The sequence below is a fragment of the Wolffia australiana genome, chromosome 15 (assembly GCF_029677425.1).
Source record: "Wolffia australiana isolate 7733 chromosome 15, ASM2967742v1".
NCBI lineage: Eukaryota > Viridiplantae > Streptophyta > Magnoliopsida > Alismatales > Araceae > Wolffia > Wolffia australiana.
Genome location: NC_135849.1, coordinates 9,447,582 through 9,471,462, shown reverse-complemented (window position 1 = coordinate 9,471,462; position 23,881 = coordinate 9,447,582). Strand labels below are relative to the sequence as shown.

General features: G+C 46.3%; 5 protein-coding genes across 5 annotated transcripts; 3 read left to right on the top strand and 2 right to left on the bottom strand.

Annotated features, from left to right (window-relative positions):
- Positions 1 to 7,850: 7,850 nt before the first annotated feature.
- Positions 7,851 to 9,679, top strand: BZIP60 (basic region/leucine zipper motif 60). The gene is made up of 3 exons (XM_078587248.1): positions 7,851 to 8,281; positions 9,088 to 9,314; positions 9,399 to 9,679. The coding sequence occupies exons 1-3, from the start codon at positions 7,878 to 7,880 to the stop codon at positions 9,647 to 9,649; spliced, it is 882 nt and encodes a 293-aa protein (XP_078443374.1). The 5' UTR covers positions 7,851 to 7,877; the 3' UTR covers positions 9,650 to 9,679.
- Positions 8,991 to 11,195, bottom strand: APPR6 (Tetratricopeptide repeat (TPR)-like superfamily protein). Its single transcript, XM_078587246.1, has one exon. It carries the CDS (start codon positions 11,090 to 11,092, stop codon positions 9,653 to 9,655), a length of 1,440 nt encoding a protein of 479 aa, XP_078443372.1. The 5' UTR covers positions 11,093 to 11,195; the 3' UTR covers positions 8,991 to 9,652.
- A 379-nt stretch (positions 11,196 to 11,574) lies between these two features.
- On the top strand, positions 11,575 to 16,617 carry LOC144712879 (pyrophosphate--fructose 6-phosphate 1-phosphotransferase subunit alpha-like). Its single transcript, XM_078587247.1, has 19 exons — positions 11,575 to 11,734; positions 12,592 to 12,746; positions 13,015 to 13,127; positions 13,399 to 13,473; positions 13,556 to 13,669; positions 13,738 to 13,805; positions 13,964 to 14,047; positions 14,184 to 14,237; positions 14,336 to 14,416; positions 14,564 to 14,657; positions 14,731 to 14,804; positions 14,881 to 14,991; positions 15,066 to 15,110; positions 15,185 to 15,241; positions 15,320 to 15,424; positions 15,513 to 15,629; positions 15,869 to 15,972; positions 16,059 to 16,224; positions 16,312 to 16,617. The coding sequence occupies exons 1-19, from the start codon at positions 11,645 to 11,647 to the stop codon at positions 16,438 to 16,440; spliced, it is 1,836 nt and encodes a 611-aa protein (XP_078443373.1). The 5' UTR covers positions 11,575 to 11,644; the 3' UTR covers positions 16,441 to 16,617.
- LOC144712881 (uncharacterized) lies at positions 16,578 to 18,537 on the bottom strand. The gene is made up of 8 exons (XM_078587249.1): positions 18,197 to 18,537; positions 17,951 to 18,074; positions 17,681 to 17,807; positions 17,488 to 17,524; positions 17,182 to 17,386; positions 16,980 to 17,068; positions 16,840 to 16,895; positions 16,578 to 16,766 (listed from the first exon to the last, which is right to left on the bottom strand). The coding sequence occupies exons 1-7, from the start codon at positions 18,386 to 18,388 to the stop codon at positions 16,887 to 16,889; spliced, it is 783 nt and encodes a 260-aa protein (XP_078443375.1). The 5' UTR covers positions 18,389 to 18,537; the 3' UTR covers positions 16,578 to 16,766; positions 16,840 to 16,886.
- Positions 18,538 to 21,910: 3,373 nt separating this feature from the next.
- Positions 21,911 to 23,602, top strand: AGF1 (AT-hook protein of GA feedback 1). The gene has a single exon (XM_078587170.1). It carries the CDS (start codon positions 22,430 to 22,432, stop codon positions 23,306 to 23,308), a length of 879 nt encoding a protein of 292 aa, XP_078443296.1. The 5' UTR covers positions 21,911 to 22,429; the 3' UTR covers positions 23,309 to 23,602.
- Positions 23,603 to 23,881: the final 279 nt, after the last annotated feature.

Below are 23,881 nucleotides of genomic sequence, written 5' to 3'. Positions count from 1 at the left end.
GATCGCCGTTAGGGCTACACGCTGGGGGGGTTGGCCCATACGCGGTAGCGGCCACAGGATGGCCCTATCAAGCGATCACAACCACGGGTAGAGCAGGGTGTATTCGACCACTGTTTGGCGTTGACAGCGGAAAGTCACAACTGTGGTCAGATGTTGGGCAGGCACGAGTCAGGTCGAAACCTGGTAGGTTGGTGCTAGCGAGGTTTCAACCGAGTCTATCAGGCTGCCGCAACTCATAATCAAGGGGACACGGGCGGGCTGACGACCGGATAGCCAGGGGTGGCGATGTCAGGACCCGAGTACAAACGAAACCAACCACCATTAACAGCCGACGTCAGTCGACGGGGTGGGCCCATTGGCGGTCGATGAAACAAAACTGATGTCCATCGGCGGAACGGGGGGACAAGGGGGACGACAACCGAGATTGGCTATGGGGGGAGTCATTGATCGCGGAAGTGCTGGTGCAATGGTCAGCACACAGTGCATGCGGATGGCGGCACCTATGTCTTCCATCGATTGGTCAAGGCGCGGAGCATGTCGATTCACAATGCAACTCAGCGGGAGAAACTGTGAGGTCATTTTTGTCGGGCGGGTGGTCATTGACGTGTGCAGCAAGGTTCTTCCTGACCCTACACTAACGGAGTTGGAGGCGGGATTGGTCACTACGGCAGGCGACTGACGTACCTTCTTCCACGATGATGGAGGACCATGTAGCCTAGAAGACCCGATTTCTTTGATTTTGTTCACATATGTTTGGACCCCCGTATGGTCTTACATTTTTCTGTATGTGTGAGCCCGTGTATGGTCATGTATGTGTAGCTCTCTCTTATTAGGGCCTCTTTGACACTTCTTTTTGGGCCTTCTTCCCTTTATTTCTAAGAGAAAAGATCCATATTTATCCCTATAAGAGGGTGGAGAGCCCTTCGTAAGGAGGAGAAGAAAAAAAGAGTTGAATAAATGTATCCCTTGATAACTTCCTGGTTATTTTTATTTTAGTTTTTAGAGTTTGGTTGAATTATGAAAGTGACCCTCGAGAAGGGAAATTAGGGTTTCATCGCACCTTCCTCGGAGCACCGGCGCCATCGCCGCCATCTCTGCCACCCCTAAGTCGTGGCCGTGGCGATAGCCGCAAGTCGTGGCCACGACCGTAGCCACAATGCTCGGTGGCCGCAACTACAACACTCGGCGGTTGCAGCCACATCGCTTTGCAATGCGAGCCGTGGCCGCAGTTGTATTGCTCTGCGGCCCCAGCTGCAGTGCTCTGTAGTCGCGAGCTATAGCCCCAGCCGTGGAGCCGTGGCCAATTTAAAATTCATACAGAGATTTAATTTTCAGCATTGGTGTAATTAGACAATTAATAAGAAAAAAAGATGTGGCAACATTTTCATCTCAGAAATATTTTGGCATGTTCGCGTGTCGATTAATAATGCAAGAGAAGCTTCAATTATACAGCGATGCTTTATTTCAGCAGTTCCATTCTGCTCAAGTGTGTGCGGACAAGATACTCTGTGAATAATGCCTTTTGATTTTAAATAAGAATTGACTGGTTGAAGTACTCCCCCCCAATCAGACTGTAATTATTTTATTTTGGAACTTAGCTGATTTTCTACCCGATTATGAAATTCAATAAGAATAGAAAGAAGATCACTTTTCTTTTTAAGAGTGTTAATCCATGTATATTTTATAAAATCATCTATAAAAACAAAATAGTAAGAAAAACCTGATTGAAACATTATCGGAGAGGGACCCCACAGATGAGAGTGAATAACTTCTAAAAAATTTCTAGAAAAATGGTTAGTAGACGAAAAAGGAAGCGTGTGAGATTTTTCTAAATTGCAAGGTTCAAATATGAAATTCAAATTGTTTTGAGAAACATGAAGACCAAATTTAATTGAAATTGAAATCAGAATTCGGAATTGAGGATGCCCTACATGTTAAAGCCAGGTTTCTGAAGACACCTTTTCCCCAACAAAAACAGCCTTTGTAGTACTTTGATTTTCAAGATGATAAAACCCATTCTTAACTGTTCCTTTGAGTAGAACTTGATGGGTTGCTTTGTCCTTCACAAGACAGTAAAAATCATGAAATTCAATGAAAACATTATTATCTTTAGCAAACTTATGAACATATAATAAATTCTTAGTAATATCAGGTACATGCAGAATATCTTTAGATGCAATATTTGATTAGATGTTGTAATTTTGAAGAACAAATTCATAAAATTTTCAAATCTGTGCCATTGCCAATTCATAGTTGATCATTTTGTGGGTAAGGTCTTGGTTGAGCTAGTGTGTTTTGATCTGCTGTAACATGATGCGTCGCCCCACTCTCAGTTTACCATTCTTGATTTTCTGTGACAGTAAATATGAATACTTGTACATTTTCTTATGTATTTTGTCTCCAGGATCTTGAATTCTGGAAAGTCTTGTGTAAATCTGGGCATTCCCTTTCTCTATGCCCGAATTGAAAACATATCTGACACATGGGTTGAAACCTCAGAATTCCTTCCTCTTCCTCGTCCTCTGCCTTGGAAATTATATCTGTTTTAACCAAAAATTTTCCTTTAGTAGTTGAATCCTTACTGACTTTTATGAGTCTGTAGATTGGTAGCTATATGCGGGAAAGAATTATCATCATTTTCTTGTTCAAAAATAAGAAATGCATCATGTGATTTCAGGTGAGCCATAATCTCATCAAACTACAAATGATAAAGATTAGGATTAATACTGACCACAAATTGGGAATATGCAGATCCCAAGACTCTTAGAAATGTATAAATGATAGATGATTCATCGACATGATGGCCCATTTTCTATATTGATTCAACCATTTATTTAAAATGTTTGATGTAATCGTCAACAGATTGTGTACCTTGCTTCATATTATGAAATTGTCATTGAAGTTCCATGATTCGAGTGTGATTCCACCCAAAAAAGGTATTTTCTAAACTTTCCCAAGCTTCCTTATGTAAGGACAAACAGATTCAGAGATTTTGCCTTCCTTAAGGACAAACAGATTTAGAGATTGTTTGATGAAGGAATACAAGAACTTGTTGATCTGTTCTCCACCATTTCTTGAATTTTGGATTTTCGATCATGTTTCCTTGAGCATCTGTAATCAACTTTTGAGGGAAAATTCCTTCTATAAATTTCATCAGATCATACCAGTATAAAATTGGGAGCATGGAGATTTTCCATGTCTGATAGTTCTCGCTATTCAACCTTGGGTTGATTATAATCCCAGGAGTAATCACAACTTGGACTTGTCTAGCAGTTGCTGCACTGAATTCATCGGTGGACACAATAGGACTAATTTCTGTAGAGCTTTCTTCAGCCATCTTGATCACCGATCTTCGCTCTGATACCATGTACAGGTCTGACCTTGCTCAAGAGAGAACACGAGGAGAATAAGAAGAGTCGAGAGGAGAAAGAAGAGATAGAGAGAGGAACACCATCGAAGATGTTTAAATATATCTTTTCTCCTTAAAATTAATCTCTTTACATTGGTTTGGATTTATATGAGTTATAGTTATAACGTATAATTATTCTGTTTTAATCATAGCCGTTATAACTATTATAACAGCTATGGTTTGAACAATCTTGGTCATTCAGCAGTTTAAATCATTGTCGTTATAACTAGTATAACGACTATGGTTGAATCTAATCCTAGCCATTGAATCCTATCTATCTTTAATCCTATATTGAATCCTATTTCATCTATCCTCTAACGAGTATGGGGTATGTGTTTCATTACTACTTGCTGCTCTTTACTAATAATCCTATTTGTCCACGTCCGCTGGCGAGTTTCTTCGTGACTCATCTTCACCGCACTTGCAGGTAGCCACAACTGCAAGCCGTCGCCATGTCTGCAATCGCCATCCATGGCCGATGGCCGTCGTCCGCGGGCGACGGCTGCCAAGCCATCATCCGTCAACGGAAGCCGCAACCGCAGATGCAGTTTTTCCAGCAGCAGCCACGACCGCAGCCACGCCAGCGGCAGTTGCGACCATAGCCGCTATCCACGGCTGACGGCCGCAAGCTATGGCTGACAACCGCAAGGCCATCGACTGTCGCCAGCAGCCGCAGTCGCAGCGGAAGCCAAAGCCGCAACTGCCACCATGTCTCATTGAGCCCTTCGTTGTGCCCGCCACCATGCCTAACCATGCCTACCTACGCTCGCCATGATCTTCACCAACATGCTTGCCACCGAGCCCTTCATCATGCCGACTTGTGCCGCCGCGCCTACCAGCGCCACCACGCCTACCTACGTCGGGGCGCCTACTTGTGCCGTTGTGCCTACCCGTGCCGTTGCGGCTACCGGCATTGTGGCGCCTACTCGTGTTGTGGTGCCTACTTGCGACGCTGCGCATACCTTTGTCAATGTGCCTACATGTGCCGCTGCACCTACCTGCATTGCCGCACCTACCCGCGCCGCCGCGCTTCCCCACACCACTGCACCTACACATGCTGCTGCACCTACCCACGTCACTGCACCTACTTGCGCCGCTGCGCCTACCTACGCCACCGCACCACACATGCCGCACACGCGCCTAGCCGCACCTACTATTCTCTATAGTAGCCTCGAGGGGAGCGATCGCCAGATGACCCGCTGCCGCTAGTTCATCGCCGCGAAGTACACGTGGCCGTAGGAAGAATATTTGTGGCCATCACCATCAATGCCTACCTCCATCAGCCGATAGCTAGCTTTAGTCATTACTCACAACTGACGTCATCGTCGTTGAAGTCCGATGCACACCCCATTACAACTGCCATGTATAGCTGCACCTTTGCGTCATCCAATGCCTGTCGCTATGGTCTTCTAGAGCAGCTTCAAGGGAGACATCCTTTGGACTACCTGCCGCCACTAGCTCACCACCGCGAAGTACATGGCGTCGCAAGAAGAACAGCTCGCTGCCGACGCCTATCTTTGTTGCCTATAGCAAGAAGTTCACCCCACCATTATTGCTGACTCGGCCACCCTGCGCCGTGGCTCTACTGATTAGCTGCCCCTCCCTTGTGGTGTAACGTGTGCCACTCAATCCCGACACATTGTGTTACATCACACGAGTTGATCTACAGAACACACAAATGTGAATTCAATATTATGATCTCACAGAGTTGAAGATAACACATCAGTACTAACTCAGATGACCGATTAGGATTTGACAGTTGACCATACCCTAAGTCGTCTCAGGAGCGTCAAGTGAATGAGGGACTATACATACACTATAAATGATGATGAACATTCTTCATGAGTGAGTCAATTTACTCTCGTTTGCATCTTCTATAGCACGAGGTGTAGCTTGGCCCCTCCACGTGTTGGAGACTCAACCTGTCGATTGGGTTAAATTGATCTGACTTTAATTAATCTATAAGATGATGCTAATTAATTTGGAAGACCAATAAATGTCATTAGAGTTGTTAACTAGATTGAATGAAATTTAGAAAGAAAACATAACCAGGCTTTGAGGCAAACCAGCCGAAGCCCATGTCATGCCAGGCCAATTTCAATGAACATACATGATTTGAGCCATTTGCTTGGTAATATTTAGTTTCTTTCTTTCTTTTTCAGGCATTGTGATTGGATACGACTGATAACGCGGATAGTGGGGCCAAGTGTTGAGCGAATGAGAGCACGAGTCGGTGAGGGGGCAGTTGAGGGGGCGACTGACAAGGCCACAGATGTGGCGAAGAGGGGTTCCCCATTAAGAATGGGTCCAGAAGTTTGATTTAATCACATCCATTGAACCCATTTGAGGGGGATCGGATGGGGGGGAAGGTTTGGGGGTTAGACTTGTACCTTTCCACCCCCGGCCGCCATTCTCGTCAGTTGACCGGCACAGGATGATGATGAGGGGACCGCAAAATGATCGAACGACTCCTAGAGAGCCATTGGATCAAGTCTGACCCATTGGAGAGCTGAGAAAACTTCTCTCGACCCTTTAAAGGGTGATTTGGAAGGGCCTAACATGCGTCTATCATTGCAAGAAAGAAGGGCATCACCAGAGCTCATTTTCAAAGCTTGAAGTGGTCATGACAGCTCTGTCATTGCAAAAATTGCTTAGGGAGGCGACAGAGGCAAATTGCGGTGCTAATTTTTAATGTCGTTGTAAAATTAATTTGCCTACAATCAAATAAATTTGTAAAATATAGAAACTTACTCGAGTGTATAGCGAGATTAAGGTCATCTCCACAAGGATTGGGCTTAATGTATAGCTATTATGTGAATTCCATATCATGATGAAATATTAGTCTGATATCAATGACACAGTTATACACACAAGTAAACTATCAGATTCAATACTATTGAATTTTGGAACAATTAAATATGGTGGCGTTCTTAATTGAATCAAACACCTAAAAAAATTGATATTTCATTGCTCTTGGAATGTTATTTAAATTAACATTTTCAAAGTTATATATGATGATGATTGCTCGAGGGTTTCCTAATGTTTTATTACCATGTTCTGGTATTTCTTTTGAAGAATGACAAAAAATGCTAGTTATTGGATTCAGGAAATATGACATCTTTCTCTTTCCAAGACCCCTTTTCTTTATAGTTATCACCGAAAGGTCTGTAAAGTAGCCAAATCTTCAAGACCATCCCGCTTCTTGTGCGTACTTTACTTCTGATTTATTTTAATAATATAATAAGTAAAGTGTTAGAAGGCGCGAGTGAGCGAGAGCAGAAGGGGTGAAGCGAAACTACTTAGATATATTATAAATGTTTTTAAAGCCATTGGTACACCAATATTACTAGCCCATCCAATAATTTTTTTTTTCAGTTATACTTTTTACTTAGAAAATAAATGGTCAACAAAGCTAAAATACCTGGCATTTAAGTGGGTCCTATGCTGGTAGAACATAAATCTGTATAATTTGTAATTAAGTGTAGATTAGTATAAAAAAACATTCAAAGAGGATTCTATGTGGGTCAGCTTCACCCTATGATAGGGACATTAACTGTGGCATAAACATATATTAAGAAGATGTCTTTGCATCTAGTTTGGCAAGACTCATCATGATTTTATTCAACACAGATATAGTTAACACATAAATACCCAATGAAAACTTGATGTATAAATTTAACCGTAAAACATTATTGTATGATCTAATTTATAATATCTTTTATATAATATACAGATTAATGCATCACATTATAATGATAAAATAGAACAAGCTAAACATAAAATTATTTTCCAAAAATGTGTCCTGCAAGTAACAATCTAATTATTTATCGACAAATTGATTGATAATGAATTAAAAATAGTAATACATTGAATATTATATTAGGAGGAGAGTCCGATTTACATATCAGCAATCCATGATAGTAGGTTTAAATAATTTTCATACACAAAACAACACATAAACTTTAAGTATTTGTGACGTGGGAGCAATATTAGGATATCTTAAACTTTGCTTTTCTTAATGATATATTGAACAGTGTAACTAAACTGCGCTGCTGATTAGCCCAAGATTCAAAAACAATGGATTCATTGAAAAATTAAGTCAGCAAGAGGGCACACTCAAACATCAACTTCTATTCTAAGATTAGCTGCTTTTGGCCATACATACAAGGAAACACAACAACTTAATATAAGTTATTTTAAAAGAAACTTTACAGTAAAAAAATTGTGTGCTAATCCAGTGCCAAGAATCTCAGGCTCCATTTACATTGAAACATAAGATGTTTTAGTTTCCTAGAATGGGGACCGGAAAGTTGGGTTTTTTGGAGAAATAATAAAAACACGTGGAGAGCTCCTATTGGCCCGATGACGAGGCAAACTGCAGCTCGGCTTCCTTGGCGCGCAAGCAACCGCGTTTTAAATAGCCAAACCTCTCTCGAAACCCAGATTACAACTTCTCGTCAACCCGTTCATGGCAGATGGGGCAGCAAAATCGGAAGAACTCTCCCCCAATTCCCTTGATTCTCTGGACGGACTATTCCTTGACTTCGTAGAAATCGAAGATTTCGCTCTTTCAGATGAGATTTCTCCTCTTTCCTATCCTTCACCGCAGTCCATGTCGCCGCAGATGATTTGGGAACTAGAGAAGTTTTTGATGGAGGACAATGGGGACGTCCAGGAGGTGAACCAGCCGTTGCCTGATGGTTTCTTCGCCGATGTGTTTTCTACCCCCGCGTACGAAGTTGCCGTTGAGTTTACGGAGAAGAGCGAAGAGGACGTGGAACCTACGAAGGGACACTACGAAGGGACGAACGATGATGATTCGGAGAGCAAGGGGGAAGACGACGAGGGTATTCGCTTTAAGAAACGCAGAAGGTATGAGTGAATTTTTACCTTTTCGATTCGAAATTGCTACTGAATTTTTTATGGATGGATTGGTCTCTTTCCAGCGCCGATCGGTCAATTCCGATTTGTTTGATGTAATTACACTGTTTAAAGTCGCCCTAAATTCTCCCGGATCGGTCTATTTTCGATGAATTTGATGTGATTAATCCATGTAAATTCTATCTGACGCACCATGCATGTTTTTTTTCACCAATTCGACAACGAAACTCTCACTTGTATTACATATCTTGCCTTTAATTCAACTATGATTTCATCTAGTACTGACTGGTAAATGTTCTCCCAGTTGGATGGAATCATACTATTTAAACTCTCTGTCACCGTTGCAATTTGTTTTCGCCAATTTGAATCGAAATTCCCACTGATCATGTCTCTAATTCAAAACTGTTTCCGTCTAGCGTTGATAAATTGTTGAAATCCTACCATGTATTATCTCTCTGACATCCTTCCAGCTTATTTACCAATTCGATTCGAAACGGATCATCTGTGTGAACTCTAATATAAACACGTTTCCATCTTCCGCTGGTTGGTTCATGTAAGACATAGAATCAACGTACCACCAATTCGATTCGAAATTCCCTCTGTTCAACGGATCATGCCTCCAATAATCATACTTTTCCGTCTTCCGCTGGCTGGTTCATGTGTGACATCTCATCAATGTATTCACTTATCCGAGTCGAAATTCCCATTGTTCAACGGATCATGCCTCCAACTCAACTATGAAATCAAAACATGTAAACTCTCCCAGTCACAGCTCGCTTAAATTCCATCCATGTCAGGCAAATGAAGAACAGAGAATCCGCCATGAAATCAAGAGAAAGGAAGAAGATGTACGTCAAGGAACTGGAGATGAAGAGCAAATACATGTCACTAGAAGTGAAGCGCCTCCAACGCGCTCTTCACTGCTGCGCTGCTGAGAACATGGCGCTTCGCCAGTCCTTGACCAAGCCCAAGCCGGCGCTCGCTGCGCCACTAGCCATACAGGAGTCTGCCGTGCTCTTCGTGGGTAAGCAACCCCTCCACAACCTTCTCCTTCTTCTTCCTTCCCACCTTGAATTTCTCTTCACAGATGCAATCTCCTGTTTCTCAGAATCCCTGCTGTTGGGTTCCCTGTACTGGCTAGTGAGCGTCGTGTGCCTCTTCCTCGCTCCCGCGGCGCCGCCCGGGACGGCGGGAAGAGCCGCCGGAGTAGAAGATGCGGGCAATGAAGAACAAGGTACCTGGTCTGAACCCGAGTTGATCTCCGGCAAGCGAAGGTGCAGGGCTCTGAGGACAAGGATGAAGGAGATATGTTCCTCTCCCCTGTATTTGCTATATATCTCGACCCCGAACTTTGGATAAGGTTTAGTCGCACAGTGGTTCTTTGATCAAGAGGTTCATCTTCTCGGTGAGGAAACGAAGAACGTCTGACCTGTCTCGCTTCAAGAGAAGCTGCCTGAGCTTGCCAAAGGTGGACCCAGGCGGGCGTATCCCCCGGTCGAGCATTTCCTCGAGCAGCGCGCAGGCCCGCTCGACCTCGCCATGGCTGCAGAGGCCGTTGACGAGGGCGGAGAAGGTGTGCATGGAGGGGATGAACTGCTTCCTCTCCATGAACTTCCAGACCTTGAGCGCCCGGTCCAACCTCCCCCCCGCGCAGAACATCTTGATCATCATCGTGTAAGTGTCGGAATCCGGCTCGCACCGCGGGATCATCTTCCGGAAGAAGGCGTAGGCCCGGTCAGTTTCCCCCGCCGAGATGAGCCCGTTGAGAAGGATGTTGCAGGTCCGGGCGTTAGGAACGACGCCCTTCTTCCTCTCCATGTCTCCCACCACCTTCATGGCCATGTCGAGCTTGCTCGCCCTGCAGAAGGCGCCGACCAAGGCATTGCAGGCCGCCACGTCGGGTCGGACTCCGGCTCGCTCCATGTCTAAGAAGGCCGCGACGGCCTCCTCGAGCCGCCTCTCCGCGCCGTAGGCGTGGATGAGGGCGCTGTAGACGAAGGAAGAGGACGGGCAGGCTCTGGACTCCATCTCCTTCACGATCCCCACGGCTTCTTCCACTCTCCCCGCCTTGGCCAGCACGTCTACCATGATCCCGTACGTGACCTCGTCCGGCTCGCACTCCCCCTCGATCATCCGCCCGTAGAGCTCCCTCGCCTTTGGCAGATTCGGCTCCTTCCCCCACCCTTGGATCAGTATGCTGAACGTCTTCGAGTCCGGGGCGAACCGATGAGACATTTCGTCGAACAGCTGCTGCGCTCTTCTCACGTTCTTGGACTTGCACAGCGCGCTGAGTAGGCCGTTGAAGGCCGCCAAGTTTGGCGCCACCCCGTGCTTGTCCATCACGTTGAAGGTGTAGATCGCTTCGTCTGTTTTCTTCGCCCTCGCGTAGTTCCTCATGATCACGCAGAAGGTCTCGATGTTGAGCATGCCTCGCCCGCGCATGGCGTCGACGAGCTGCCACATGATCTGGTACTGCCGGATCTTGGCCAGGGATCCGATCATGGTGTGGTAGGCCTTGACGCTGTGGGAGTAGTTTCGCTGCTTTCCGGCCCATTCGAAGAACTTGTAGGCGAGCATTCCCGCGTTCTCGAACCTCCGCAGCACTTGCTCCGCCAGATCCGGCGTCATCCAGACGCCGCTTCCGTCTAGCGCGACCTCCAGCCCGGTCTTGGGACAGGACACCATGATCTCGCTCAATCTCTTCGCTTCGTCTCCCAACGCCATCACTCGCGAGCTCATCGCCCTCCTCGGAAACCAAAATCTGCGCTGCAATCCGCAGCGATTCCCCGCCGATCGTATCATCGTTGAAATCAAGCCAAGAGAAGATCAAACAATCATCGATCGCTGCTTCGATCGACCGACCGATTTGGGGGAAGATCGCGGACCGGAACGACGAAGACTTCGATCGAGGAATATGCGCGGGAAAAAAGGGGAATTTCGAATATTTTATCCACGTGTCTCGATTTGGAGACGTTGGCAGAGGAGATCGACACGTGTGCAGAAGTCCACGTCAGTCTCGGTTGTCAGCTTGCGGGGAAACCGAACGGCGCATGGGGGCTGGTCACCGCGCGTGAAGATAACCGCGGTTGGTGGGGTCAGTCCGAGTCAACTCGGTCGCGGCGAGCGCTGATTGGCGGAGACACGGCGAATGTGCAATGAGGAAGATAGTCGTGTGGCAGTCTCGTAATAAGTGGGGTTAGAGTGGCCAAAGAGGGAGATTGGGGGAAAACCAGCGGCGTTGGGAAGCAGGGCAAGTAACAGTATAAGAAGCGTCTGAGGGGGAGTGAGATCGGATATTTCGAGGTTGAAGGAAGAGGAAAGGGTGGTAAAGAGAGGGCGGTGGATTGTCGGAGTATGGATTCTGACTATGGAGTTCCAAGAGAGCTTTCAGATCTGCAGAAGCTGAGGGCGGAGTACATCCCGAATTTGCCGTCGTGTCTTCAGGTTGTTATCGCTTGTTTATCATTCTTCGATTCGGCAAACTGTCTTTTTCTGCCTTCGCATTGATTCCTTCTCTTGAGTTTTACCGGAAATCGGCCTTTGTTCTTTCTGTGATGCACATGCAGTCCTTATCCTGCGTCGGGTTAGTTGGGCTGTTCGTCTTTTAGTCGAGACGTATGTACTGAATGAAATCTGATTGTCTCAGATGTCCGGACGCAAGTTAATGTATTTCCTACTTTTTGTGGTATACATACATGGATCTTTGGTGTTTCATTGTTGCTTACTGGTTATTGTGCTGAAGGCCCATAGGATCCCTCGGATGCGTGGTTATGTTGTGGTATCCTTTTTTTCCGGGTTGGCAATGAGTGTTTTGTTTCCTCTCTCCTTTGAGGAACTTCTGTTTGATAGACGTACGCTCTGGGTCTCTGCATCGGGAAGAATGTACATTAACTTAATATTTTTCCTGGGGTTGGCGGAAATGTTTGAAAACATGAACCAGATGTCGTATTCTTAAGTTTTCTGCTGATGTATTCATCTCTAAGACGCTCAAAAACATTGGAGGTTTCATTGGAATGTTCAGTATCGAAAGTAGAAGGTGATTCGACAGTTCATTGTACGAGTTCCATCTGCATTGCCTGGCAACTCATTAATCAGTCTCCTCTAACGTATAGAAGATTGCCCCGCTTCACGGAAAAAAGAGGAGTTAATAACTCTGCGGGATTCTTTTTTACTTGTGTCTTGTGATTTGCTTCTTTGATTGTGCCCTTCACTCATTTTTGCGCTCCGTCTTTAGGCTCGCAGTACTGTTTTTGTATTTCTATTAGTTTTTCTCTTATTCATTGTTTCTATTTATTGAGTAGGGTTCATCTGTCGGAGTGGAATTCGGCGATCGTACAACTACTTCCGATCCGTCCAGCGACCATGTCATACGACGATTATTTCCTCACACTTATGGGCAACCTTTAGCTCATTTTCTGGCGACCTCAGCTAAAGGCCCTGATGCCCCGATCATCAGGTTTTTTAAATACTCGGGACTCGTGGATTCTGAAAGCTTCGCATTCACACCTTTTTCGATGTTTTTTCACTGTTTTAGATGCCTACATGCATTTGCCATACCTTTTCATCTTTCAATAAGACAAGTAACTTGATGTCAAGTGGAAAGCAAATTCCTCGTTCGAAGTCCTGGGCTGAACGATTACGTTAATTTGTGTTTGCTCTTTGATACTATTTATCCCTTCCTTTTTTAATATAATATACTTATGTCTTTGAGTTTCTGTTTACAGAGTGGGAGTGGTATTTTGTGGGAGACAGTCACCTGGAGGACATAATGTCGTCTGGGGTTTGTACGAAGCTATAAAAGCTCACAACAGTAAAAGCGTACTTCTTGGATTTGTTGGTGAGTTTTCATGATCATTAAACGGTGTTGATTTTCTTGTAAAGAATCGGGTGTGGTAACACGTCCTGGATCTGACCAATACTTTCTATTTCTGCTTGATGTTCTTTTTTTTCTCCCTTTGGAAAACGTTTTGGTTCCTTAACTTCTGCTTTATTTTTTCGTCCATCTGTTTCACTTTTCTCGTCTCATGCGTTTATCGATAACCTTGCTCGTTCAATTGGTGTATGAAATTTAATAGTGCCACTTTTCTCTCTCTTTTCCATTTTACAAGGTGGAACTGACGGTCTATTTGCCCAAAAAACTCTGGAGATCACCGATGACGTTCTTTCTACTTACAAAAACCAAGGTTCATTCTGCAACATGATAAGCGTGGTCCTCATGAAGGATTTCATTTTTTCCCTCATAGTATTCTCGTTTGAATTTTAAAGGCGGCTTTGATATGCTGGGCCGGACAAAAGATCAGATAAGGACGAGTGAGCAGGTGAATGCTGCTTTAATTGCTTGTCAGACCCTGCAGCTTAATGGGCTTGTTATCATCGGAGGTATCTCCATGCTCACTAACTTTTTTTAATTATTTGATGATCTTTAATTTGAATTTTCTTTTGTGAAGGGTCGACATCCAACACGGATGCAGCTCAGCTTTCGGAGATCTTTGCCGAGGCTGGATGCGTAACAAAGGTTTGTTCCAATCCTCATTCTTCTTTTGCCGTTTTGGTCTTGTATATACATTATCCTATTTCAGTTTATAAGTTTATAGAGTTCCTTAGTTTTTTCTTATTTTTTCCCTACTATTTAGGTTCTCAGAATAAAATATGTTTGCCTATTTCCTTTGACAGGTTGTTGGTGTTCCTGTCACGTTGAACGGAGACTTAAAGAATCAATTCGTGGAGACGAGTGTTGGGTTCGATACGATATGCAAGGTACATTTACAACAGACGACAGTACTTTAACTGGTTTATTTGGTCTAATTGAATTTCCTTCCTAGCTTCCAATTTGTGCATTGACTTCAATAATCTCACTTAGTTGAACATACTAAGATGCTTCTTTTGCCTCTAGGTCAATTCGCAGCTTATTAGCAACATGTGTACCGATGCCCTCTCGGCAGAAAAGGTGATCATATTTTTGCTAATTTGTAGGAATTTTTGAATGACCATGCAATGTCTTGTATTTGTGCCTCTATTGACCCTTTTATCATTATGGCATTGCAGTATTATTATTTTATTCGGCTGATGGGTAGAAAGGCATCTCACGTGGCACTGGAATGCGCTCTCCAGTCTCACCCAAACATGGTTTCCATTAATCACCCTTCATAATTGATTTTTCTCTCCCTTCGTTCTTCACGTTGAAAAAGCGCCAAACTATTTCTTTTTATTTTTCAAAAAGTTATGCTCTACCCTACAGTCGCATGAAAGCAATATGCCTTGGGATTTTCGTAGGTGATTCTTGGGGAGGACGTCGCCGGATCCAAGCTCACTATCTTCGACATTACTAAGCAAATCTGCGATGCGGTGCAGACAAGAGCCGAACAAGGTGAAAAGAAAAGGGTCTTCGGACATTATCTCTCTCTACTACCTTCGATGACCATTTGGCTTTTGTGTTACAGACAAATATCACGGGGTCATTCTCATTCCGGAAGGGCTTGTTGAAAGCATCCCAGAACTCTATGCCCTCCTGCAGGTACTTTCTGGTCACTATGGCAGTAAATTTCGCTTCTCTGCTCATATGTTTGATTCATTTCTGGTTTCCATTGAAGGAAATCAATGCTCTGTACAAGCAAGGCGTCTCTACTGAGAAGATTCCCGCTAAACTTTCACCTTGGGCGTCTGCTCTCTTCGAATTTCTTCCTCCTTTCTTCAAGAAACAGGTACCGACTCACTATGATAGTCCACTGTATACTTATGCCTGTTTCGTAGAATATTGACCGTTATTTCCATGCAGCTTCTTCTTCTCCCTGAATCAGATGACTCTGCGCAGCTATCTCAGGTAAAGCAATTAGTGGGAGGCATCTTTGCTGTGGTTCTATAGTCTGATGTGGTTATTTGTAATTCTCTATGCAGATTGAGATGGAAAAGCTTCTGGCCCAGCTGGTGGAGACGGAAATCATCAAACGGACGGTAATTTATACTTAAAGCATAATCATTGCCCTTGATGCCGAGTAACGAGTAATTCAATAATAACTGGTGAAAATTCAGAAAGAGGGAACCTACAAGGGAAAGAAATTCAACGCCATCTGCCACTTCTTTGGGTACCAAGCTCGAGGATCCCTGCCGTCAAATTTTGATTGCGACTATGCCTTTGTACGATCTAAATTTTTTAGGATTTATTTTATTAAAGAAGAAATCACCTTGCTGACGCAGAACTCTGTCATGGTTGGTTGCCTTTTAGACTCTCGGTCAAGTCTGCTACCATATCCTGGCTGCTGGGTTGAACGGCTACATGGCGACTGTCACCAACTTGAAGAACCATGCGAGCAAGTGGCGATGCGGCGCCGCTCCGCTGACGGTACGGTCCCTTGCTTTCATTGAATTAGGGACTGGTAGTTCATTGTTTGCGGAGAAACAAAGGTCTTTCTGATAAACTAACATTGCCTTGGGGTTGGTTCATCGTTTATGTTAGTGTCCAAAATACATGTTCGTGTTCGTGTTTGTTCATGGGTTTACGGAGAAACTGAACTTCCCTTTCCTATTTCTCTCCCTGGTAGTTGACTTTCCTGGATTGACTTTGACTTTTTCAAAGTACAGGCCATGATGTCTGTGAAACGCTGGTCCAGAGGCTCCGGGGCGAGTTCAATCGGGAAACCCGCCATTAATCCTGTCAAGGTTGACCTGAACGGCAAGGCATACGAGTAAGTCTCCGGAACCGCATCACAGAAATTTACAGACAAGATTAGAGCTGACTCAACCTTGGTCGTTGTATTTTCTGACTTTGCAGATTGCTGAATCAAAACGCCGCAAAATTCTTGTCGGATGATATCTACAGAAACCCGGGTCCACTCCAATTCAGCGGGCCCAGCGCCGATTCCAAGACCATAACGCTTTGCGTCGAAGATCAAGACTACATGGGCAGGATCAAGGAGCTTCAAGAGTACTTGGACAAGGTTGGATGCTTAATATCTAGTATATAATCAGATGCCCATTAAATTTAATACATTTTTCTGAAATTTTTTTGCGGTCCCCGTCCCCAGGTGAGAAGCTTTGTGAAGCCCGGCTGCTCCCAGGACGTGCTGAAAGCGGCTCTCAGCTCCATGGCCTCTGTGACGGATGTGCTGTCTGTGATGACGTCCCCATCATTCAGCGGTCATCAACCCATGTAAGTCTCTTTTTCCTGGCCTGGATTAGGGTAAAATATAAATTATTTGTACCCTTAACCTTATGCCTCGCGTAAGTTCAACTCTCCCCACTTAGTGGTGGCAAGGAGGGCTTTATCCGGATTTGGAGATTTGGAATAATGCGAGATAAATGACATCCATATGGTGTTGAGTATTTAAGCATTATGCACAGCATTTGACCCAGGTTGAGAATTTACAGATGAAGGTATAGGCAGTGATCTGATAATTCTGCAAAGTAAATTTCATGTACAAACTGCGGCACGGTTCCAGGGCCTTCTAGAGCTGCTTATTTACAGCGGCGATGGAGACCTGAAATGAAAAGAAACGCTGTATCAAATCAATGAACTCGGCTGAATACTATGAGAGAGCCCATTAAACTTAACTTATTTTGACAAGGATCAGAGTAAGCAGTGCAAGTGTACTGCTTCGGCTTAACCTTCCTGGATACCAATGAATTAGTTAAATGCCGAATCGTAGAAAGTGATTAAAATGGGATACTAACAAGAAACCGGAAATCATTTAACCTGCTTGGGAAGATCCGAGTCGGCTCCTTGGGGGAAACGTGGAGATTGAGGCGGGGGCATGAAGGGCGGCAGAAGAACAGGAACGTTGCCTGAAAAGAGTTCAAAAGAATTCAGATTAGTAAATTTAACGTTAATTACATAAGATTTTGATGAAGATTTAGACCCCGGTTGCACGAGTAATTTCTTAATTACGATGACTTACTGGGGGAATATACTGGCATAGTTGAGGCATTTATGTTTGAGAGTCTGAGACTAGGCCAATGGTGGCTGGGGATTCCATATCCCTGAATTACTGGTTGATGATCAACCCCATTATTAACCCATTGTTCCTGAGAGTTAAGGGTCTGATTCAACATCCCCCGACCACCTTGGAAGAACTGCTGCCCAACAGGCAAGCTGTACATGTTCTGAGATAGGAAAACTTGGTCAACGGATAGATACATCATGTTAGATGAATATACTATGGTATGTGTCAATGAGATCTCTCATGAATATGGTGGTAAAGAACCTGATAAAACATAACCTCCGGTCCATATACTTGGTAGCTGCACGCATGGAGGAAATTTGTTACTCCCATTCCATGTTTTTATCTCGAAAAAATATAAATTTTGGTAGCACTTCTCACAATTAATTTTCATAATAATTTCAGATGGAAAATTTAGGAGATGTGATTCTTTCTGCTAAGAGCAGATCAACATTACCCATATGGATCATAAGGAAATCCAGGTTGGAAACCGTAGGCAACTTGCTGCGGATACCCAGAGTTCCCAGGAAATGCTTCAGGAGGGAAAGGCAATCCGAAATGGGCACCAGCCGCCCTTACTCGCGCTGAGACAGAACAAGAAGAATCAGAGGAAAAAATCAAAATAAAACGACAAGCTTTGCATACTCGCTTTGCGTTAATTACTTTTGTCAAGGAGTAATTAACGCAGGAAATCTTCGATTTCAAAGGAAATCAAGGGATGGCCTACCAAAAGATGGAAAGGTCTGACGCCTGCCCGATGAAGCTAAATTACAGTTTGCTCGTCTGCCATCAATCACGGGGTTCGGATCAGCGCACGCTTTCATCGCAGACTCAGGATCACGGAACGTCACCTAGAGCCCTCCATTACAAACCGCAGCAGCGCAAAGAATCTCACATCAACTTTCGACACAAATTCCGAAACAAAAGAGTTCATACTGCGGAAAAGAAAGAGACCAAGAGACAGAAAACTGACAAATCCATAGCCTTTCGATTTCCCGGTGTTCTTGTGAGTGATCACGACCGCCTCCACGATCTCCCCAAACGGATCAAAGTATCGGCGAAGAGCCTCGCTCCTCGTCTCCCAAGCCAGACCACCAACAAAGAGTTTCGTGCGCTCGTTTTCCTCCGCGGAGAGCTTCGGAAAGGCCAGATTCGAGTCCGCCATGACCTCGCGATCGAGAAATTCAACCGAGATTCAACAAAATCAGGCGAAACCGCAGAAATCTCAGACAAATTCGTGAAGAGTCGATCGGACAGCAAACTCTTCGCCTTTTCCGGTCGGCTCCCGTTCCGTGGGATGCCAACCACAGCCAATCACTATTTCACGATCAGACCCTACTTTTCTTTTCACTCCTAAAATTCCCCTGATTTATCTTAAATTAGATAAAAACCCTGGATTTCAAGAGTTGACTAAGGGTGCCACGTGGGCGGTTTCTAGTCGCCGCGCAGCACGTGCGGGCTCAGCCCTTGATCGCAGGCGCTGGGCCCCACATAGTTACATTACTTACGTATTTTCACCATCATGGGCCCAATACGGAGGCCCATTCTGCCAGCTGCGCAGGCCCACGGGGCCCGCAGTAAGTGACATTTTAATAAAATAAAAAAATTGATAATTTGTCGGCAATCGACCGTTTACGGCGTCTCTGGGTCGTATTAGGCCGCGATTAAGAGCCGAACAGGCTGTAAGGATGTGTGGATGGGAGAAATCTCGACCGTAGAACGTGTTCTTCTTTCTGCAGGCGCAGGGCTTCTGATTTGATGCAACGGTGCGCGCTTTAAGGCCTGAGACGGTTAATCTCTTCTCTCCAAGGCCCCCCCAAGGCCCTGACGCATGTTCGTTTTAGAGAGAGAGATGGATGGATAGAGAGAGAGATAGAGAGAAGGGTCCTGCTGTATGATTTTCTAAGATCCTTTCATCTGTAATAATGGGAAGATGTAGTCGTCTTGGTTGTCCTATCGTCAGATCCCATCATTTCTTTTCTCTCCAAGTAGGAGTTTCCGGCTAAATGATTGGGAAGAACCTGAATCGATGCAGATGGTCTTAGCTTAATGTGTACTGTAATATATATTTATTAATATCTCCATCTCTTTCTTTCTCTCTGTCTCTCTCTGCATCCATGCAAAGGAAACAGTATTCTGTTTTCTATATTTTGATATTCTTTGATAAAGAATGGTACACCGGTCTTATTATAAAAATCTAAGAGCCATTAATCTACAGTAACTCAATCGCTAAAATCCAGTTATATACTCCCGGTTCTGTTTTAAGATGAAGATATGGTTCGGAAGGGAAGTTGGCTACTGTGCACTCGTATCCAAAGGCCTCTCTCTCCCATGCAGATCGTGCAGTGTACTTTACTGTAGATAGATTGAGAGAGAAGAGAGAGAGAGAGAGAGAGAGAGAGAGAGAGAGAGAGAGAGAGAGAGAGAGAGAGAGAGAGAGAGAGAGAGAGAGAGAGAGAGAGAGAGAGGACGAGAGGGAGAGAGAAATAGGGAGGGAGAGAGATTGAGCGAGGGGGAGAGAGAGAAAGAAGAAAAGAGGGAAGAGAAAGAGAGAGAGGGAGAGATATATTGAAATAGGGAGAGAGAAGAGCGGGAGATAGAGAAGGGAGGAGAGAGAGATTCAGATAGGAAGCGAGAAGAGAAAAGAGAAAGAGATTGAGATAAGGAGAGAGAAGAGAGATTGAGATAGGGAGAGAGAAAGATTGGGATAGGGAGAGAGAAGAGAGAGAGATAGATTGAGATAAGGAGAGAGAAGAGAGATTGAGATAGGGAGAGAGAAAGATTGGGATAGGGAGAGAGAAGAGAGAGATTGAGAGAGAGATAGATTGAGATAGGGAGAAAGAAGAGATAGATTGAGACAGGGAGAGAGAAGAGAGAGAGATTGAGATAGGGAGAGAGAAGAGAGAGAGATTGAGATAGGGAGAGAGAAGAGAGAGATTGAGAGAGAGATAGATTGAGATAGGGAGAAAGAAGAGATAGATTGAGACAGGGAGAGAGAAGAGAGAGAGATTGAGATAGGGAGAGAGAAGAGAGAGAGATTGAGATAGGGAGAGAGAAGAGAGAGATTGAGAGAGAGATAGATTGAGATAGGGAGAAAGAAGAGATAGATTGAGACAGGGAGAGAGAAGAGAGAGAGATTGAGATAGGGAGAGAGAAGAGAGAGAGATTGAGATAGGGAGAAAGAAGAGATAGATTGAGATGGGGAGAAAGAAGAGATAGATTGAGATAGGGAGAGAGAAGAGAGAGAGATCGAGATAGGGAGAAAGAAGAGATAGATTGAGATAGGGAGAGAGAAGAGAGAGATTGGGATAGGGAGAGAGAAGAAAGAGATTAAGATAGGGAGAGAGAAGAGAGAGATTGAGATAGGGAGAAAGAAGAGAGAGATTGAGATAGGGAGAGAGAAGAGAGAGATTGAGAGAGAGATTGAGATAGGGAGAGAGAAGAGAGAGATTGAGAGAGAGATTGAGATAGGGAGAGAGAAGAGAGAGATTGAGAGAGAGATTGAGATAGGGAGAGAGAAGAGAGAGATTGAGAGAGGGAGAAAGAACAGAGAGAGAGAGAGAGGAGAGAGAAGAGAGAAAAGAGAGGAGAGAGGAGGGAGAGAGAGGAGAGAGAAGAGAGAGAAGAGAGGAGAGAGGAGAGGGGGAGAGAGGAGAGAGAAGAGAGAGGAGAGAGGGAGAGGGAGGAGAGAAGAGAGAGAGGAGATAGAGAGGGAGAGGGAGAGAGAGAGAGAGAGGGAGAGAGGAAGAGAGAGAGAGAAAAGTGGAGAAAGAGAGAGAGAGAGAGGAAGAGAGGAAGAGAGAGCTAAAAAAGTGTGGAGAGAGAGAGAGAGATTAAGAGACACAGAGAGGGAGAGAGGGAGAGAGGGAGAGAGAGGAGAGAGAGGGAGAGAGAGAGATAGAGAGAGAGGGAGAGAGAGATAGAGAAAGAGATAGATAGAGAGGGAGAGAGAGAGATAGAGATATATATAGAGAGAGAGGGAGAGAGAGATAGAGAGAGATAGAGAGAGATAGAGAGAGATAGAGAGAGATAGAGAGAGAGAGAGAGGGAGAGAGAGAGAGAGAGAGAGAGAGAGAGAGAGAGAGAGAGAGAGAGAGAGAGAGAGAGAGAGAGAGAGAGAGAGAGAGAGAGAGAGAGAGAGAGAGAGAGAGAGAGAGAGAGAGAGAGAGAGAGAGAGAGAGAGAGAGAGAGAGCACGTATGTGCATACGTGGTGACAACTGGCGAGATCTCAGTAGTGAGCAGTTGGGTTATGGGCTGGGACTCGGGAGCCCATTAGATCTCTCTCAGACCGGCCAAGCAGGCCCACTCCTCCCTCAACCTTCGTCGTCTTCCATCTCCGGTCAACGCACAGGATAACTCAAACGCCGGTTCAGACGGGCGGCCCGTTGAGCCGGTCAACGCGTGCTCCCGAGCCGAGCCGCCCTTGAAGATAGGCTCGGACAGACAACACCATATTATATAAAAAATATGCAGAGCTTAAGACGACGGACGGCAGAAAGAGGGGGGACCCCTTCAATAATTATATAAAGCCTATTATTTTAATCCTTTTACAATAAAATAAGCGCATGTGTGTACAATAAAAAGATGAATTTTTTATACGCTGGTGGGCGTTTTTTTATTGCGCGATGCTTTGAAGGTGTGCGTAGAGCCTTACCGCAGTGTCCATTATTTTTTCGCCGTCTTGCTCCTCCCTGCAGTTGCTCGCTTTTAATATCCCCCCGCACGCCTCTCTTCCTCTTCTCTTCTTCCTCTTCTTCGAGCTCCAACCATCCTCTTCTTCTACCCTCTCTGTAGACGCTCTTCTCCTCTCTTTCTCTCTTCTCTTGTTCTTCTTTCTCTACCTGTCTCCATTTATCGATCGCTTGCAGAAGAGAAGGAGAAGAATCCCGAGCTATCGGTGCAAGAGAGGGGAGAGGGGGAGGGTAGAAGCTCCTCTTCTCTTCATCAAAGACAGAGGAGGGATAGAGAGAGAGGAGAGGAGGAGGGAGTGGAGAGAGTTCGTTTTAGGGTTTTCTCTGCCAAGAGGAGCTCCTGCATGGAGCTTCGCAAGGAAGTCTTGTGAGGTGTTCTTCTGCCCTAACCCTAAAGCAGCGAGAAGCCGGCCAAGTCCCCGCTTTTTTTTTTTCATTTTCGCCCGGTGAGGGGGGTCGACAAAAGGAGGAGAAGCTGGCAAACAAGTGGTGGGAAAGGGTAGATGCGGGGGGAATGAGCGACATGGAACCCGGCGGGGGCGGCGGGGGGGGCAGCGGCGGCAGCGGCGGAGGCTCGCATTACTTCCACCAGCTGCTGCGGCTGCCGGCGGGGCCGCCGCAGGAATCGCCGCCGGGGGGCTCGCCGGAGAAGAAGGTGAAGCAGACGCAGGAGGGGACGCCCGAGCCGGAGGAGAACCCAACGACGTCGGTGACGCCGAGCCGGCGGCCCCGCGGGCGGCCCCCCGGCTCGAAGAACAAGCCCAAGCCGCCCATCATCGTCACGCGAGACAGCCCGAACTCGCTCCGCTCGCACGTACTGGAGGTGACCAGCGGCGCCGACGTGGTGGAGTGCGTCAGCGAGTACGCGCGGCGGCGCGGGCGGGGAGTCTGCGTGCTGAGCGGCAACGGCACCGTGGCCAACGTCTCGATCCGGCAGCCCGGCGCGGGGCCGCCTGGCTCGCTGGTGGCCACGCTCAGAGGGAGGTTCGAGATTCTGTCGCTGACCGGCACGGTGCTGCCGCCGCCGGCGCCGCCGGGGGCCAGCGGGATTACAGTCTTCCTCGCCGGCGGGCAGGGCCAGGTCGTCGGCGGCAGCGTCGTGGGTCCGCTCATGGCGGCCGGGCCGGTCATTCTTATGGCCGCCTCGTTCGCCAACGCGGTCTACGAGCGGCTCCCGCTCGAGGGCGAGGAGGAGCCGCCGCCGAGCCAGGTGCAGCAGCCCGCCGCGTCGCAGTCGTCGGGGGTCACTGGCGGAGAGGCCGCCGCCGCCGCCGCCGCAGGCGGCGGCGGCGGCGGCGTCTCGTTCTACAACCTCGGCATGAACCCGCCGGCTTACACCTTCCCCGGCGACCCCTTCGGGTGGGGCGGCGCCGCCGCCCGGCCGCCCTTCTAGCGGCGGAGCGGTGACGCGATAGAAGAGTGGAAGCGCGGCAGGAGAGGTTATTCCAAGCGGTCCTTCCAGCCTGTGGCCGCTTCAGAACACGGGTCACCTCGGCGAATTCGTCAGACTGTAGCATGCAGGCACGCCTCGGTGCTCCGAGGTAAATTCTTAGGGAGCAGATTCTAAGGCGAGTGCCATCGGTTTCCATGCCAACTCCCCGTCCCTCGTTGCGTCGACCAACGACCGTTCTAGGGTTTCTTTCCCTGTAATCGTATCCCTGGACGCTCTGTCCGCGTGTTTTTCTTCTTCGCTCGCTCGCTCCCTTCCCCACCGTCGCAGCGCCTCTCTTGCTTTATCTCTGCAGTCCAGAGACTCCAGACTGCGCGCTAACCCATGTCCGGGGAAAATAATAAAATAACGATAATAAGGACGTCCACACCGCGATAGCAGAGAGAGAATGAGATGTGATTTCACGTAAGGAGGGGCGGAGAGAGAACCCGGAGAAGAGTGCCAGTCTTTTGCACCCTCTGCTACTCCTCTCTCCTCGAAAGGTTTGAGAGAGATAAAGAGAGAGGCCAGTCTTTT

Excerpts from the sequence above, each read along its gene's own strand:
- BZIP60 (XM_078587248.1), top strand. The coding sequence starts at position 7,878 with ATGGCAGATGGGGCAGCAAAATCGGAAGAACTCTCCCCCAATTCCCTT. Across the intron at positions 8,282-9,087 it reads CGCTTTAAGAAACGCAGAAG|GCAAATGAAGAACAGAGAAT; the intron begins GTATGAGTGAAT and ends CATCCATGTCAG. Across the intron at positions 9,315-9,398 it reads GTCTGCCGTGCTCTTCGTGG|AATCCCTGCTGTTGGGTTCC; the intron begins GTAAGCAACCCC and ends CCTGTTTCTCAG.
- APPR6 (XM_078587246.1), bottom strand. The coding sequence starts at position 11,092 with ATGATACGATCGGCGGGGAATCGCTGCGGATTGCAGCGCAGATTTTGG.
- LOC144712879 (XM_078587247.1), top strand. The coding sequence starts at position 11,645 with ATGGATTCTGACTATGGAGTTCCAAGAGAGCTTTCAGATCTGCAGAAG. Across the intron at positions 13,670-13,737 it reads TGGGCTTGTTATCATCGGAG|GGTCGACATCCAACACGGAT; the intron begins GTATCTCCATGC and ends TCTTTTGTGAAG. Across the intron at positions 16,225-16,311 it reads TTCAAGAGTACTTGGACAAG|GTGAGAAGCTTTGTGAAGCC; the intron begins GTTGGATGCTTA and ends CCCCGTCCCCAG.
- LOC144712881 (XM_078587249.1), bottom strand. The coding sequence starts at position 18,388 with ATGGCGGACTCGAATCTGGCCTTTCCGAAGCTCTCCGCGGAGGAAAAC. Across the intron at positions 17,525-17,680 it reads TTTCCTTATGATCCATATGG|CTACCAAGTATATGGACCGG; the intron begins GTAATGTTGATC and ends CCATGCGTGCAG. Across the intron at positions 17,069-17,181 it reads TATGCCAGTATATTCCCCCA|GCAACGTTCCTGTTCTTCTG; the intron begins GTAAGTCATCGT and ends AACTCTTTTCAG.
- AGF1 (XM_078587170.1), top strand. The coding sequence starts at position 22,430 with ATGAGCGACATGGAACCCGGCGGGGGCGGCGGGGGGGGCAGCGGCGGC.